This window comes from Seriola dumerili, unplaced genomic scaffold, assembly GCF_002260705.1.
Source record: "Seriola dumerili isolate Sdu_G_001 unplaced genomic scaffold, Sdu_1.0 BDQW01000036.1, whole genome shotgun sequence".
Classification (NCBI taxonomy): Eukaryota; Metazoa; Chordata; class Actinopteri; order Carangiformes; family Carangidae; genus Seriola; species Seriola dumerili.
In genome coordinates this window covers 3,785,369-3,802,332 of record NW_019174291.1, presented here as the reverse complement: position 1 = coordinate 3,802,332, position 16,964 = coordinate 3,785,369, and the positions used below count along the sequence as shown (strand labels likewise).

The 16,964-nt window shown below is 40.0% G+C and overlaps 1 protein-coding gene across 1 annotated transcript; it reads left to right on the top strand.

Annotated features, from left to right (window-relative positions):
• LOC111216905 (sodium/potassium-transporting ATPase subunit beta-3-like) lies at positions 1–10,806 on the top strand. The gene is made up of 7 exons (XM_022738554.1): positions 1–382; positions 4,668–4,796; positions 5,153–5,251; positions 5,438–5,625; positions 6,079–6,129; positions 6,805–6,891; positions 9,249–10,806. Exons 1-7 carry the CDS (start codon positions 154–156, stop codon positions 9,414–9,416), a joined length of 951 nt encoding a protein of 316 aa, XP_022594275.1. The 5' UTR covers positions 1–153; the 3' UTR covers positions 9,417–10,806.
• The last annotated feature ends 6,158 nt before the right edge of the window (positions 10,807–16,964 follow it).

Below are 16,964 nucleotides of genomic sequence, written 5' to 3'. Positions count from 1 at the left end.
CATGTGTGTGTGTGTGTGTGTGTGTGTGTATGTGTGTGTTTGTGTTCAACCAAACAGCTCACCAAGGCTCACTTATCCGACGGATCGGTTTAACCCGGCTTTTAGCCTGCTCCGCGTTGATTAGCCCGGATCTGTTCAAACCCCTGCGCTAGCATGTTGTCCAGTCCGCAGGACCAGAACCAGGAGCCGAACCAGGAGCAGGAAGAGGAGAGGAAAGAGGAGGCGAAGGCTGAGAAGACAGAGGTTAAAAGTGAGGAAACGAATGAGGAGCAAAATAAGGAAAGGAAAAAGGAAAGCAAGAAGGAGAAGAAGGAACCCTGGAATTATTGTATCTACAACCCTACCACCGGAGAGTTCCTGGGCCGGACCGCCAGCAGCTGGGGTAAGACAGGCGGCCTGGAGACAGGCTGCGAGTCCGCTATGAGCGGTCCGGGAGCTCTGAGACACACGAATCTGTCTGTCTGTGTATTTTTATCACAGTACATAACAGTACATCATAGAAAATATATAGTACACAACAGAATATTAAAGTACATCACAGTACATAACAGAAAATTACAGTACATCACAGTACATAACAGAATATCACTGAATATTACAGTACATAACAGAATATTACAGTACATCAAAGAATATTTGAGTATACCATAGTACATCACAGTATATGACAGTATCACAGAATATTACAGTGCATCACAGTACATCACAGAATATTGCAGTATATCCCAGTACATGGCAGAATCGCATCATAGAATATAACAGTATACCACAGTAGAGATAGATAGATAGATAGATTGAGATAGATAGATAGATAGATAGATAGATAGATAGATAGATAGATAGATAGATACTTTATTTATCCCCTAGGAGAAATTCCTGTGTCCATTAGCTCATTGTTGATAATAATAATAATAATAATAATAATAATAATAATAATAATAAAAAGTCAATAATAAATAAACAATAATAATTAAATTAGTCCACTTTCTTTGGCTGACGTGTTGTATAGCCTGGTGGCAGTGGGAACAAAGGATCTCCTGAACCTCTCTGTTCTGCAGCGCAGTGAGATGAGATGTTTGCTTCTGTAGCTGCTTCTCTGTCCTGCCAGAATGTGCTGGAGAGAGTGGTTGGTATTGTCTAAGATGGCTTCCATCTTACATTGCATGCATCTCTCCACAACAGTCATGAGTGAGTCCAGACTCCTGCCAAGCAGAGACCCAGTCTTTTTTACCAGCTTGTCCAGTCTCTTTGTGTTCATGTCGGACATGCTGCTGCCCCAGCAGACTGCAGCATGAAAGAGTACACTGGCCACCACTGATGATAAAACATGTGCAGAATTTAACTGCAGCTGTCAAAGGAACTGAGCTTCCTGAGGAAAAAGAGCCAGCTCTGCCCCTTCAGGTAGATGGCATCCGTGTTCAGGGACCAGTCCAGTTTACTGTCCAGGTGCACACCTAGGTATTTATAAGTGTGTACCACCTCAATGTCCTTCCCTCAAATGTTGACTGGCTGAAGGGTGGGCCTAGACCTCCGAAAGTCCATGACCATCTCCTTGGTCTTGGAGGTGTTCAGAAGGAGACAGTTCTTGTCGCTCCATTCACTGAAGGCCATCATCAGATCCTTGTACTCCTCTTCCTGCCCATTCCTGATACGTGCCACAATAGCTGTGTCACCCGAGTATTTCTGGATGTGGCAGGATTTAAAGTTGGCCGTATACAGAGTGAACAGGAATGGAGCCAGAACAGTCCCCTGTGGAGCCCCAGTGCTGCTCATCACTGTCCCTGAGACACAGTTACCCAGCCTGACGTACTGTGGTCGTCTTGTCAGGTAATCCACAATCCAGGACGTGAAGCAGGGATCCACCCCCATCCCTTCCAGCTTGTCTTTAAGAATCGGGGGTTGGATGGTGTTAAATGCACTTGAGAAATCAAAGAACATAATCCTCATGTAACCACCTGGCTCATCCAAGCAGGAGAAATAATGTTCTTTGGCAGGTTGTCTGGGTTCCAGGAGGAGAAAAGGATGAGAATCACTGCTACTTCATGTTGACAGGAGTCAGCTGAAGTGGTTAAACATCAGGGCCTGTATTCATGAAACATCTTAAGGCTAAAAGTAGCTCTTAACTTGCCAATTTAGGAGAAACTCCCAAAAATAATGGGTGTGTCAGTCCTAACTTTAGGACTCCTAAAGTAACACTTGCTAAAAGTAGCACCTAAGTCTGGGAGAATTTAGAAGTAGTCGAGAGGACTCCTAACTAAGACCAAAAAAGACAAAAAATCATAAAAGGGCTGCTGTCATTCCATGTCGTGATTTTCTGGAAACCTTAAACGATGCTGAATTACTTAAAAGATACAAACTCAATCGCAAGGGGATAATGATCGTTGTGGAGTTTGTGAAGGATTAAATACCAATACCAAATACCAATCTCCAACCAACCGAAACAACACCATCAAAGCAAAATTAAATGTTTGGCAACGCTGCGCTGCTTGAAAACAGAGAAAAAGCAACTTTGCAATGCTGACAACTTGCGATCCATTCATTAAACAACAGGCTAAATGCTCTCAAAGACAACATCATAGGACAATTCATACGATTTCCTTTCGATCTTCAACAACATAAAGAAAAGCTGCTTCATGGTCGGTCTTCCCGGTGTGATCGGTGTAACACATGTAAAAAAATCATTAGACCATCACAAGATGAGGAGGCATTTGTAAACAGGAAAACAAAATCACACCATCAACACACAGGTTGTATTTGATGCTGCCTGTACTGTTATAGACATTGTTGTACAGTGAGGATCTAGGCAACACATAATTCATGGATTTTAATGGAGAGTGTCCTAAGGCAGCTGTTTGAAAGCCTCATATTCCAGCTGGATGTCAGTTGGTGGGGTCAGTGGATATGTTCTCACACCTAAACCCACAGCTGGGACCACAGCTACATTACAACAGGTAAAGTTACAACAGACTGTGAGAATAGGCTTATAGACTGCCCGTTAGCTTTAGTTAGGTTGTCTATGAGATGTGAGTTTTTTTGTTGTTTTGAGAGAGAATTGAAGGTAAGTTTTCATTGTAAAATTAAATTCTCCAGGGTCGACACAAACATTATCATACAGATGCATTTTGGAGAATGCACTACTTTTGTAAACAGCACCGAATCCCTTATTATTTGATTTGTATTCATTTATTTCTGAGGGTTTTTTTTTTAATTATTACTGTGGGATTGGTTGTGCATGTGTTTTCACCGGCACAGACCGTTCTTTCATCAAACCAATCTCTGTGGTTCCTGCAAGTGAGCTCGTCATTGATGTCAGCCACAGCAATGGAGTCGCACTCTTAGCTCAGGAGTTTTTGCTTTTCCTGTTGTGAATATGATTTAAAAGAAAACTTTTAGTTACAAACTTTTAGTGTGACTTATGAGTAATCTTAGTGGTAAGATAAAATGCTTTGTGAGTACGGGCCCTGATCAGCTTCCACTTGGAACCCATGTGGAGGGGGAGACTCAGAACACTGGAGGATTATATATCCCATCAGAGATACGGATGTTGGGACTTCTTTGATTAGTCTTCTGCCACCACAAATCACACCTCAATATCTGATCATGGAACAGGGTTTTTCCTGCATAGAGAATTTAGAGGCGGACGCCTCTGTCAAATTTCGTGCTGCCTCCACCTCCCGACAAAATTCTAGTACTCATGGATTTGACATTTGTAACTGCAATTGCGGCTGTACCCCACTAAGGCAATATATTGGCGCTGTATCGTAATCTGAGCATCAGGCAGAGCCATCCGAAATTTCCAAAAAAGAATACGAACGCGCTGGATTTTCTGCCTGCGGTAGGAGGCGGTGACCTGATTTTTAATAAGGTTGTCATCTGTCCTGTATAAAACTGGATCGTCCCGTATTTGAAAATAAAATGCTGCGTCCTGCCTCCAACTCCCAAAAAAATTATAGTACTTGTTTTCTCGGTACTCGGTGGATTTGAATTAATACAGGATGCACTTTGTCCCGTGTTTTCGTTCATATTATGTCCTCAAAGTGCTCTGAATAATGTAATGTCAAGTAAACCCAAACCAGTTGCCACCTTTTTTCACATTCAAGGTGGCAACCCTACAGATGAATGTTATCTTTTTTACATCCAAGCACACCCAGCTTCTTGAAAAGTTTCCCTAAATTAACGTTACATCCCATCATGTATGGTATGGACAGGTGAAACAGTGCAGAGTACAGACATCATTAGTTCTAATATGGGAAAAAATGGTAATTCATGTTACTGACGAGATACGGTTAATTTGTCAGGGCTGAAAGTAGGCTTAATTCTCAGCCCCAAAAGCCATAAAGTGTTTTTGATTAAGATCTCTGCAGTATATATATACCATGCCCCATGTGAGAGGGTACACTGCCACATTTTTGTTACAGTCATCATGATTGAACGTGAAAAAGAAGTAAACATTTGTATAGAACACATTTACATGTATTAAATAAAATAAAGAAAACAGAGTGATGTGGGGTTAGTCTGTTGTGGGGTTAGTCTGATCTGCAGCGACTGATCTGATTTGACGGGATCACTTAGTTAATTCCTGAAACACAGAATAAAAAACGCTGCACAACAATGTTTGTTTCCTGTGTTGTGTTTAAATAAAGTAATGTTTGAATTGTCTCCTCCAGGTCTCATCCTCCTCTTCTACCTCATCTTTTATGGGTTTTTGGCTGGAATGTTTTCTCTCACAATGTGGGTGATGTTAAAGACTCTGGACGAAAACATCCCCCGACATCAGGATCGAGTGGCCAATCCAGGTGAGTTAATGTGTAACCACAATTCTTGGTTACTTCACATCCATAAAGATGATGTAGATGTTTTTCAGATTTGAGTTGAAAGAGAGGCTTTGACGATAATTAAATGGAATTCATTCAGATATAAATTATAAAATCACAGTGAGGACACCGACTGGACAGGTGTATAACACTCTGAGAACACCTGATAGACAGGTGTTAATCAAGTTGAGGACACCTGCTGGACAGAACTGAAGCAGTTGTTGCTGGTTGTGTTTTCACTCTGCTGTTAAGGTCATTTTCAGTTTCAGAGTCTCAATCATTCTGTTTTCTGTGTTTGATTACTGATTATAGATTGTTTTTTTTGTTTTTTTTTGCAGGTTTGGTGATTCGTCCTCACGCAGCTGAAATCTCATTCAACCGCAGCAACCCAACAAACTACAACCATTACGTCAAACAACTGCACGACCTCCTGCAGCGTGAGTATGAGCGCACACATCACTTTGTCTTTGTGGTAATCACTGCTGGATTTTCAAAGGTGTGGTCTGCCCCCCAGCACAAGTGCTGATTGTCACCTTAACAATAAAGGTCCAGTTTTGTGTGGACAAGGAACTGATGTCTCCTCAAACATAAAAACTAATTATTATGATGTTGTTTATTTTCAGAATATAACGACAGTGTTCAGGAGCGTAATGACTTGTGTCTGGTGGGAGAATACACTGAACAGGATGATGAGCAGATAAAGAAAGTTTGTCAGTTCAAACGTAGTACACTGCGTCAGTGCTCCGGTCTGCCCGACACCAGCTTTGGATACGCTGAAGGGAAACCCTGCATCATTATCAAGATGAACCGGGTCAGCAAAAGCATTTTTCATTTTCACTCTTATTGTTTGACAATCTACAAAAGTAGTTGTGCTAATATTTGTTTACGATAAACTGACATGGAATGAATGATGATGAATAGGTAGAGGTGACAAACATTACAATATTGCCTTCATTTTTTAAACCTGTCAGTTCTGGCTAAGGTTTATATAATTTCTCATATCATGCTAATTGAACTACGATCAGCTGTGTGTTACTGTAATACTTTTTGAAATGACTCTAGTCAGAGTCAAGATCACTCACCTGAAGGCGTGACAGTTTCTATGGTTACTAGCAGGTTGAGATACCTAGAGCTCTGAATGTTAGACACTTTGTCAGTTAGGTTTTATTTTATTTGAATTTCACTATGAATAATTATGAATATAATATATATAATGTAGATTGTGAAATTACAATAAATAAAAGCAACAGCTGTCTGTCTGCAGGTCATTGGACTGAAACCACGAGGAGATCCCTACATCAACTGTACCGCCAAGGTAACACACATATTGTACATACATTATACAAACACACAAACAAACACATTATACACACATTAAAACACACGCTTTTATCCCAGTTATCCAGTGTTCCCATATTGCCCCTGTGAAGCTGAATGACCAACAAACCGTTTTTTATGAGCCGCTCGGTAACCAATCTGACACTGAGAAATGCTTTAGTTCTTGTCAAGCTGACAATAAAAATCCAAACATTGGATGCACAAAGAGAAAAATACAATAATGACATGTTTTAGAACAGTTTAGATCAGTGGTAATATTTGTAGTAGTTTTTAAATGTAAAAATATTTCTGTTGGTTACAGATATAACCCTCTGATGATATCTATAACACATCAAACACATAAAATAAATATACATATAAACTTAGTGCTCTAACCTGGAATTTTGTGTTTTGACCCACATCACGAGATTTCCCTAACCCTAACCAAGTGGTTTCTGTGCCTAAACCTAACCATTTTAACCCAAACAACATGGGAAGGACTGACACTGAACGCAATTAGAAAGGGTAAAGTTGTGTTATTTGATTGATGAGATTGGATTGAGTTAGTAGATAGTTTGATGTGAAATTTATTCTCGCTCTCCTCATTATGTTAATTGTTAATGTATCATTATCATTTTGTTTAAATAATATAATTTCTACCTGTCTCTGGTAGAGAGACAGTGTGTTACAGATGCAGTACTTCCCATCTGAAGGTCGGCTGGATAAAATGTTTTTTCCGTACTATGGCAAGAAAGCGCATGTGAGTAAAGACTGTGTGATTAGTTTACTATAAACTATATTGTATTTACTTTGGTGTATTATCATTATTATTATTATTATTATGTGATCTCTGTAAGTAATGAGATTCTCACTGTTTAATGTGTGACTAATGTGCAAGTCCTTCACATTTGCAGTTAGAAACATGGTTCTAACATTGACAGTGCATCAAATCATCATTAATACCTGAAAAGCAGCTGTTTATTGGCAAAATGCATAGTCAAAAGTTGATGGCATAGCACCACCCCTAGACAGTTTTTGATGATTTCTTTTACCAATACTTTAATACCTATATTTGTATTTGATGTTCTTGTCCCTTCCTTCGACTACACCAGCATCCTTTTTTACACGTCAGTCGTCAGCAGGGACAGCAGCAGATATTTTTCTGCTGAATCAACTCAAATTCATGTGACCTGGAATGAGCTAAAAACACGAAACTAAGCACAATAACTTTAAATGATGAACATGTGCTTCCCAAGAAAGATGAACCCAATTGGTCATATGGTGGCAGGGTAATTAAGGCCTGAATGCAATTATGGATAGGCCACGCCCCTCACACCTCAAGCTTGTTGATGTCTTATTTGGTTTTTAATATATTGACCAATGAACTTCAAAGGGGCGTGGCTCAGCACATACATTGACCAAAATCAACAACTGTTGGGCCAATCATTACAAAACCATGCAGGATGTGTCCACATCCACACCCTGAAAGTTTCATTCAAATCTACCACTAGCTCTGGGCGTGGTATAACACAAACCAAACTATAAGTCAGAAAATGTTTGATTGTGATGATTGGAAAATGTCCAATCATCACAACACTTGGTAGATATGCTGCACTATGTTTGTAAAATCATCTTGATATTGGCCAATAGTGGACACAACAAATCATTTCCATATGGCCTTATGGCATAATATTTTTGGGGGGCTTTTATTATGAAACTCTGTCTAGAGTCCAATCTAGATGAAAATTTTATCATGAGAACCCTGACAATATGGAGATCAGTGACAATGCATGACAGTCTTTCCAGTAGTGAAACAAATGTGATTATAATTAAGATAATAAATTAAATTATCCACAAATCTCCACTTGCATCTAGATGTATTATTATTCTTCTTATTATTATTGCAAACTAAAAACTTTCATAAAATCAGCTTCTTTTTATTTAGCAGAAGATGAGAAGCTTTTAGTCCAGATCAAATATCCTAAAAGATAAACATACATAATAATACTAATTACATAAAGTGTGTGTGAACCAGGACAAACTTTCCATGTTAACGGAACCTCTCTCTCTCTCTCTCACTCCAGCCATCAACCAACAAAGATCAATTTTTTCTTCTTTAATGTAGTTTCTCTTTTGTTGGTAACAGTGGCAGCTGGCAGTTGACTTAGGTATTTGTTATTGGTTTTGAAAATATATCCAAAGATGATATTGCTTCTGTTGGTTTTGGTATTAATCCTGTTACTTAATCCTTTCTGAGGATTATGTGAAGGTTACTTTGCAAAATGTCTCACTTTGTGACTCTGGGACATGTATTTCAGTTTGCGGGTGCAAATATGGATAATGCAGCTCCTCTTGCTTCCCAGGTTAGAGGTTGGTTCAATTGGTACTTTTGCTCTGTTGCTTAATAAATGGAGAGAAACTCTTATAGACAGTGAGTGGACACTGTTGAGTCAGTGCTGTAATGGCCCTGTTAAATCTAATGAGAGTTATGTTTTCCCTTCAGTGAATGTTTCCCCAGATTGCAAGGACTAAACAGGATTTTTTTTTTTTTTATGTGGGAATTCCTTTAAGATTTTGTTCCAAGATGCCAATACAAAGTCAATGTATAAAAGTTTTGCACAAGGACAAATTAAATGGTAAAACTGACACTTCATGGAGAGCTCACTTAGGTCTGAGTGGCAGTGTTGGACCTGAATAGAGAATTCTGTGTAAACTTCCACTGATCAAAACAGCTACTGACCTGCAGAGGAGGGTCTTACACGGTATCTGTTAATGCTTTTGTCATTGTTATTAACTCCTTGAACTTTGATGTGAATTCTGATGAAAGTTGATTACAACTTTTACGGCACTGCAAACAATGTGGAAGAGTTCACAAGCACATGGTGCCCTGAAAACGTTTAATGTTCCGTTGTAGAGAATGAACTGCTTTTTCGACATAAAACTATGTTTTTGTTTTTATTAATTTAATTTTATTTATCTATATCTTTCATTTTGTTTTTCTACAGAGTCATTGTATTTAGAAAACTCTGTTGTGAGCAAATGGAGATTTTGAATTGAATTTTCTCTCTCTCTCTCTCTCTCCATTTTAACCCTACATCTCTCTCTCTGTCTTTACAGCCTGACTATGTGCAGCCTCTGGTCGCAGTCAAGTTGTTGTTAACAAAAGATGACTACAACGTCGAGCAGACAGTGGAGTGTAAAGTCGAGGGTACAGACCTGCGTAACAATGATGATCGAGACAAGTTTCAGGGCCGTGTCACTTTCCGTGTGATGGTGTCAAAGTAAACGGCCCTGCTGGTTACCATGGATACCACAAACTGGGTTTACACTGGAAAAGCTCCAGTTCAGGACAATTTTTAATCCAGACCTGATTTATTCTTGGATGTCTGAATGCGGTTCATCCTGTTCAGAGGACCACTGAGAGATATATATGGTTACACTGCCAGAACCTTCATATTTTATCTTAACCGCAGTCCAGATCTTTTATTCAGTGGTCTAGATCTGCTCCAGTCAATGCAGATCAGGTCTGCTATGGAAGCATGTGAGCCATCTGTATAATGATGTGTTTTTTTTTTAAATGTATAAATGTGATGTAATAAATCAATGATATGATCCTAGTACAAGGTCACTTCAAAACATAAACAGTGAAATCACATAGAGGACCGAAAACCGAGTTCAGCTTTTCACTGGTTATGCTACAGTTTCAGTTGACATTCAGTTTGTCAGTAATCAGATTAATCACATTACTCAGCCTCCACCCTGAAACAGTCATGCCAGAGGACCTGCCTTTTACAATATTAATGACATTTACAGTACTGTACTGATAACGTGATTAAGTTGAGTTCTAAAACAGAAATCTGGATTTGTGACCATACAGACATTTCAGTAGTGCTTCTCTGTGTGAGTAAACAGATCTATAATGATAGTAATCTAATTGCTTATCTGTATGTAAACCTTGTAGAATAAACAGAGTAATTTGGTTTATGCAAAGAATTGCCAAACAATTCAGTACAAACCTTTAATAGATAAATAATAATATGAAATCTCATGAGTACAGAATGTTTCACCTGAATGCTAGGATTATAATTTCCTGTCTAAGACCGAAGCTCCAGTGTTAACAACCCCCCCTCCATACACACACCTCCCCCGAAACTCATGTGAGCAGAAATATTTGTGTCAGTTTTAGTTTTTCACAGTAAAAATGTTGAAATATAGTTTATGAATTGAATTAGTTCCTCTCACTGTTTCCAACCAAATGTTGTACAGTTTTTTATGTGATACCAGCGACTACTGTTGTGTTTTTATTGAACAAGATGACATGCAGGCTTGCAGAGGTCCAATTAGTCTTTAGTAAATCTGTTTTATCATCATGTCTCACTGCTGTTTCAATTTACCTTGATGTATTAGTTTCTATCCTGAATGAAAAAGAATGTGATGTGTCTGTCTGCTAGAGGAAGAAAAACAAGAACCATGATAATGCATCTACTGTGCTGCAAATAAAAGATCCAACAGTGTTATTTTTTATTGTAAAAATGTTTCTATCAGGTTTTATCACACTGTCTGTAGTTGTACTGTAACTTTGACTGCACAGCTATGGTGCCATAGGTGTGCCATAAAATTTAATAAATTTGTAAAAGAATAAGAAAATAAATGTGGAAATATAAACAGGAATGAATACAAGAATAAATGAATAAATGTGGAAATATAAAGAGAAATAAATAAAACAAAAAAAATGCTTTTACCTATTGCTTTTGCTTTTACTGTATTGCTTTTGCTTTTCCCACATTGCTTTTGCCTTTTCTATTCGAAGGAGAGGGCGCTGCCTGAAGATGGGCAGGCTGCAGTACAGTTACGCCCACTCCATGTTACGTCACACAGCTGTGTGAGACAGTACTAACCAGGCCCGATGGTGAGTTCCTGGATGGTAGTCCCAAATTCATTTATGTAGCCCAAAAGGAAGCTGAGATATATTGTATAGGTTCTGAGGTAAATATCCACCACGTTACAATACTGCCATCTAAAAACACTCTGGATCCCTTATCCTCTAGGGAATTAACCGATACAAACAATCCAATACATCACTTTACTATTACTATTTGATGTCATATCTTTAGCCATGTATTTGTGTGATTAAGAATTGTTATCTTTGTGTTAGTCAATGTATTCTATGTGTACTATTAAGCCATGGTAATATTGTTATTCCAGTTATTGTTCCTAGCAATAGCTATCTATTTCATGTACGCCATTATTAACAATGAACGGGCCATGGTGGGAGTAGGATATGTAACTCTCTTACATTTTTGTCTCTCACTTTACGCACTTGCTCACGTTTGTTTCTTGCCTTGAACTTCGTGTTACTAGTTTGGTAAAAGTTTGCCAATTTTTCCACGTTCTTTGTTCTCTTTTTCTCCTTTTTCTTACACGTTTTTTGTCGTTGTTACTTTAACAAGCCAAACCTTCCAAATTGACATTTTGCCGTTTTTTCCTTTTGACAAACTTTAATTTTGTTTAGAAGATTTTTGAAGGTTTTTTTTCATTTGGCCAACACCACTTCCTTCCAAAGTTATCTGATAAAAGTCAATTAAACTTTTCGGCAGTCAACATCCGGCCCTCCGGCTATACGCCTGACCCAGACTGGCTAACCAGATCTCGAGAGTGCCTACGGAAGAAAGTCTGCTGCCAGACTGCGCCGATGCTAAACCCACTGAGACATCGGCAGAGCCCGTCACCCCTGGCAATGGTCGTCATCTCCCAAAGAACCCACTTGGAGCTTGGTGTCCCGGTTACCTGGCAACATCAACTCCTGGGCTCCAGCCAAGATCTCAACAGCACACCGCAACTCAATAGGCAACTCCATCATCTGCTTTGAACTGGGGTGATGTCGGAATAAACTTTATAAATAAATAGATCCAATAACGATAATTCCTTGCCGTTAAGAATAAATACACTACACATAGCCAGATTCAGTCTCTTCCCACATCGCCCAATCTAACCACTAGTTCAGCGGTAGAAATAGGTATTGTTTGATGTAGTTTCATTTTCATTATCATTGTTCATTGTATTTCATCTGTGCATAGTAAGTAATTAAATCTTATTAACCTGACCCAGTCGTTGGTCTGTGTTTGCTTAAAGTGGAGATCGGAAATCATTGTAATCGAGAAATCACTACTTCTGATGTGAGATTGATCAAATTAATCCATAACTTTAATAAAGTTGTCCTCCTTGAGGACTGGTGCCCCCTTTTTAATGAGAGCATATTTGAAATTGTGGTATTCATGCTACATATATTGGTGCCCCATGTGAGGTGATTTCAAATCACCGTTCTCCACTACAAAGAAACCTGTTGAATGCTGAGAGTGACCTCGCTCTCTACCTTTTGATTCAATTGCATTTTGGCTTTGTTGCTTGGTACCTGTTGTGTGTGAGCATTTGAAACCTTGAAATTTTGCTTACAAATCCTTGAAATAAGCTTAGTGTTAAACTGTGTGGTCAGGTTTATAATAACGTGGACGAACGTTGATTAGGCTAAATACCGTTGAACAGAGTTATTGCGCTGACAGTAACTCCCCAGACCAGTGGTGGTGGTAGTGTACCTAAGCATACACCCGTCAACAATAGTGATAGTCTAGAACAAGTGTTGAAGCTAGAGCCAGTGAGCTTTGTGCTATTTGTCTGAAATTGCATGCGACAGTGTGATCATATGCTCATTGAAAAGGCCTGTTGGTGGATCATAGCTATTGTGTGTCCAAAGAGCCAGTTTTTAATCCGCCCTTAGTGTGGGTGGATTTGTCCTTGAGTCCCGGTGAATTCAGCCTGCCTCAGACCTTGACGGTAGCCTGTTAGCTTAGCTACTTAACAAGTCAGCAACTGTGACCTGTCGCAGCAGAGGTTCTATAAGTAGGGAGATTTAAATGCGTTGGAGATTTAAAAGAAAAGAAGAATAAATACAGAGGTGATTTGAATAAGAAATGGAAATAAAATGCTTTCTTGTTTGGGGTCCCAGAATGGACCTGTGTTGAAGAAATTAAATAAATAGCCTTGGGTACGGAGCGTGACCCTAGCTCCGTGAAAAATCTTGTGATCCAAATTGTGAGAGAGTCCTTGAAATAATTGATTTAACATCCCAAAATGGGATGGGAAAATCTGCTATTTTTTTTATTTTTATATTGCAGCAACATTTGCCCATTGGTGTGTGCTCGAGGCCGCAGTGCGTCACGATCTATTCTTTGAAAAGCTTAAAGTTTGTTGAGAAGTTGCTTATTTGGTGCTCTGTGCAAGACTAACCTTTTCTCACCTGAGCAGCTAAAGTCTTTTAGTTGGCGGTACTAACGCCGTCATTGCTGACGACATCCCTCTTCCTCCTCCTCTATTACCCTGATTTACAAACCAACACAGATAGATATCTGGCGTCCTCTGGTGGCCGATTTGGGTAACTGAGTTTGAGAGTTGGAATATTCAAACATGGACTGTGTGCATGAAACACATCATAATGTAGCACTTTAATGCAACCTTACACTATAAGTTGTTGTAAACAGAAACAACAATTTTATTATATCATAGACTGCTATTAACCTGCCATGCTATTGACTTAACCTGTACACTACTCTCACTTGAACTTTAGAGCCTAACACACCTGAAGTGAATAAAGCTAACTCTGTGCCTTATATTACACTCTTATGTCACCTAATGCTTAGTGACTTGAACTGTCTGTTGGTGTATGAACTCAATATAACCTTTAAGGTTAAGAAATAGTACAGATACACACCTTTGTTTATCCTGGATTTGCTTGAGACTTCCTGTGTATGCTTATATGCTTTCACGCTTTTGCATCGCTTTAAGTGGATTGCTTGTTTGAAATATCTTTATTTATTTATAGTTTTCATTAACTCCAAATCTTCCACCTGAATATCACATCACATCAATTGGACTTTTGTTATCTAGTAAGATAATACTTCTAAATTCACTAGATTAAGTTTCCCTTGTGATTCTCAGTTTCAGTGTGCTGCCCTTTTTGCCTGTTTCTCAGTTGGCATTACTTTCAGCTTAGATACTACAGGGTGGACTCATCAATTGGAGGTTCCAATTTTGGGAGTTATTGTACCTGGATTTGGTTAATTTTGAGTTCTACCTATAAGGTGATCACTGTCCACCAGTGACAGCTTAACAGGGTGTTCCAATTTTAACATAGCAACATTTAAGCTTCCCAACTTTGAGTTCTATCCCTTTGAGAGCCAATCGCTGTGGAGTTCCTCACTGCTAAGGATTGCTTATTTTGTGATAGGGCATAACAATGGCACTGCTGAGACTGTAGTTTCAACAGTGTTTTTTTCTGGTGACAGTTTCTCCTTTCCAGAGTGGCTCTTCCTGATGTCTGTGTATATCAGTCTGCATTGTTATCAGTTTGGACACTATAAGGTGAACCCTTTCAATTGGATGTTCAAATTTTGAAGGTTATTGCACCTGGACCTGGTCAATTTGGAGTTCTACTCACAGCAAGGGGGTTCCAATTTTGACACAGTAACGTTGTTCTTTAACTATTCATTTTAAATTCTATCCCTTTGAAGATTGATCACCCTAGAGTTACTCACTACTGAGGCTTGCTGATTGTAAGGCAAGGCAACTTCAGGACTTGCTCCCTCTGGTGGCTAAAATAATACCACAATAGTGTTTAAGTGGAATGACACATAGCCTCTTTATATCTCAATGTACCAAAGAGCTCACAGCTGAACTTCAAACAAAAGAGAACGTGAGTTGAAACAAAAACCAAGAGTTAGAACAGTTGCTCCAAAAAGACGAGCAGGAGTTAACTGAACTTTGCAACCGATTCAATGAGGTAGTAAAGAACGTGATGAATCACATGGTCTTCTTCAACAGGAAATGGAAGAAATAGATGACATGAAGGCCTATTCAGAACACCTGCAGGATGATCAAAAACAGATTCAACAGCTACAAGGGCAGCTACATGAAGTGGGAGACAGGGTCAAGGCAGCCCGCCAGCAACAGGAAAGCAAAGGGGCCGAACTTGTACCAGTTAAGAAAGAGCTATGGCATTCCTTTGAGATATGACGCATACAGCAAACATGCCTAGATGAAACATTTTGAGAGGAGAAGGATGATTTTTTTTCACCTCGTGCCGAATCCTTTCCATATTGGCAAAGCCCTTCCAGAGCTGGCCACAACAATCCCTTCCCGCAATGTCAGCTTCCTTCAACTTCGGGTGTCTCATATCAAGACCTTAACTTGATTGCTCACAACTTGCCACGCTTTGAACCTACTCCTGGTGGTTCTCCGAACACCAGTAGCTACTTGAAGGACATTGACTTCTATCTGTGAAAGTTCCCAAATGCCACGGTCGATGACCAGCTATACCTGATCAAGGTGACGTCTGGGTGTCATGTGAGTAGGTTCAGTGAATGACAGTAAGAACACGTCAGAAGCTATTATGACCTGCTTTGCCAGGCATTAATGAGGGAATTCTCTGACCCCATCTCACAAACAGGTCTAACAGCTGCTATGACAGTCAAACAGGGGAGGCAAGAGTCTCCTCATCAATACTACCACCGCCTTCTTCTGGCTTACTTTGGTAACCGAAACGAGCCCGGGAGTTAGAAGGGGCTACTGGTGGTGGGGTACATGGACCAGCCAACCAGGGCTCCAGAATCGACCTGCTGAAGAACAAAAACAGTACCTACCCCCATGAAACTACCACATCCTCAAATCCTCAAGACCTCCCTGGCCTGGTAAAGGACAAAACCGACTGAGGAATGAGCCAAACTGCCACTCTGTGGACACCCACCGAAGTAGGTTCTAAGCCTACCAGAGGGGAAAGTTGTAAGGCTTGTGATGACCAGGGGGTCACAAGGCAAGATTGTGACTCACAAAACTCTCCACGAAAACCCAACAAGACATATGGTAAGTACAAAACATCTTGCCTCAGTCAGGAAGAGATGGAAACCATCTGGCACCTCATCCAAAGAATGCAAAAGGGAAACAAAAAGGCTGATCTCCTCTCAATAGCGTCAGTAGCCACTGAGACTTCCCCTCAAAACAACCCTCTCAACCAAACTTATGTGGCGGTTGAAGAATTGTACTTAGACCCTAGCGTCCCTGAGTCTACCCCACCTCAGGACCAGACTTCCATGGTCCCAGACAACACTAATGAATCAGATCTGGGAAATGAGAAATCAATGCCCCCAAGCACATGCCCCTGAAGACAGTTTCTGTGTCACCTTAATGAGAAAGGGGTTACACGAAAATTCTACGTGTCCTTGACGCTTGAAGGAAGCATGAAGCACTCCTTGATATGGCAGCGGACATAAACTTGATGTCACTAACACTTTTCAACAAGTTACAGGGGATTGCTCACCAATCTAACAAAGACTTGAAACTCCAGCCCTGTTCTCTGGAGGTTCAGCCATACACTCCCACTGGTACCCCGCTGACACCCATGTCTGTGATACAACTGACCATTGGACCCATGACTCTGCACCATCCAGTGTATGTGTCTCCTTTGTACTCCATTCCACTTCTCATCGGCAAAGACCTCCTCAATCGTCTTGAACCCCTGATTGACTTTGAATGCTTGAAGATGTGGGCACAAACAACTCTCCTCAAACATCAATCATAGTCAAATGCATCACCACAATAAAAAAAGTGATGTTGGGTCACCAACAGTCTCATCACAGCGACTTTGGTCAACACGTGTGCCCACAATGCTGAAGTTCCCTTGAGCAGGATTCAGTCAGCTAACCTTTGAACTCTGGTGTTATGAAGACAGTGTCCCTGCACAGGATGAGTTTGACCTGAGAGCAACAGGTGGACAGTCTGTCGGGT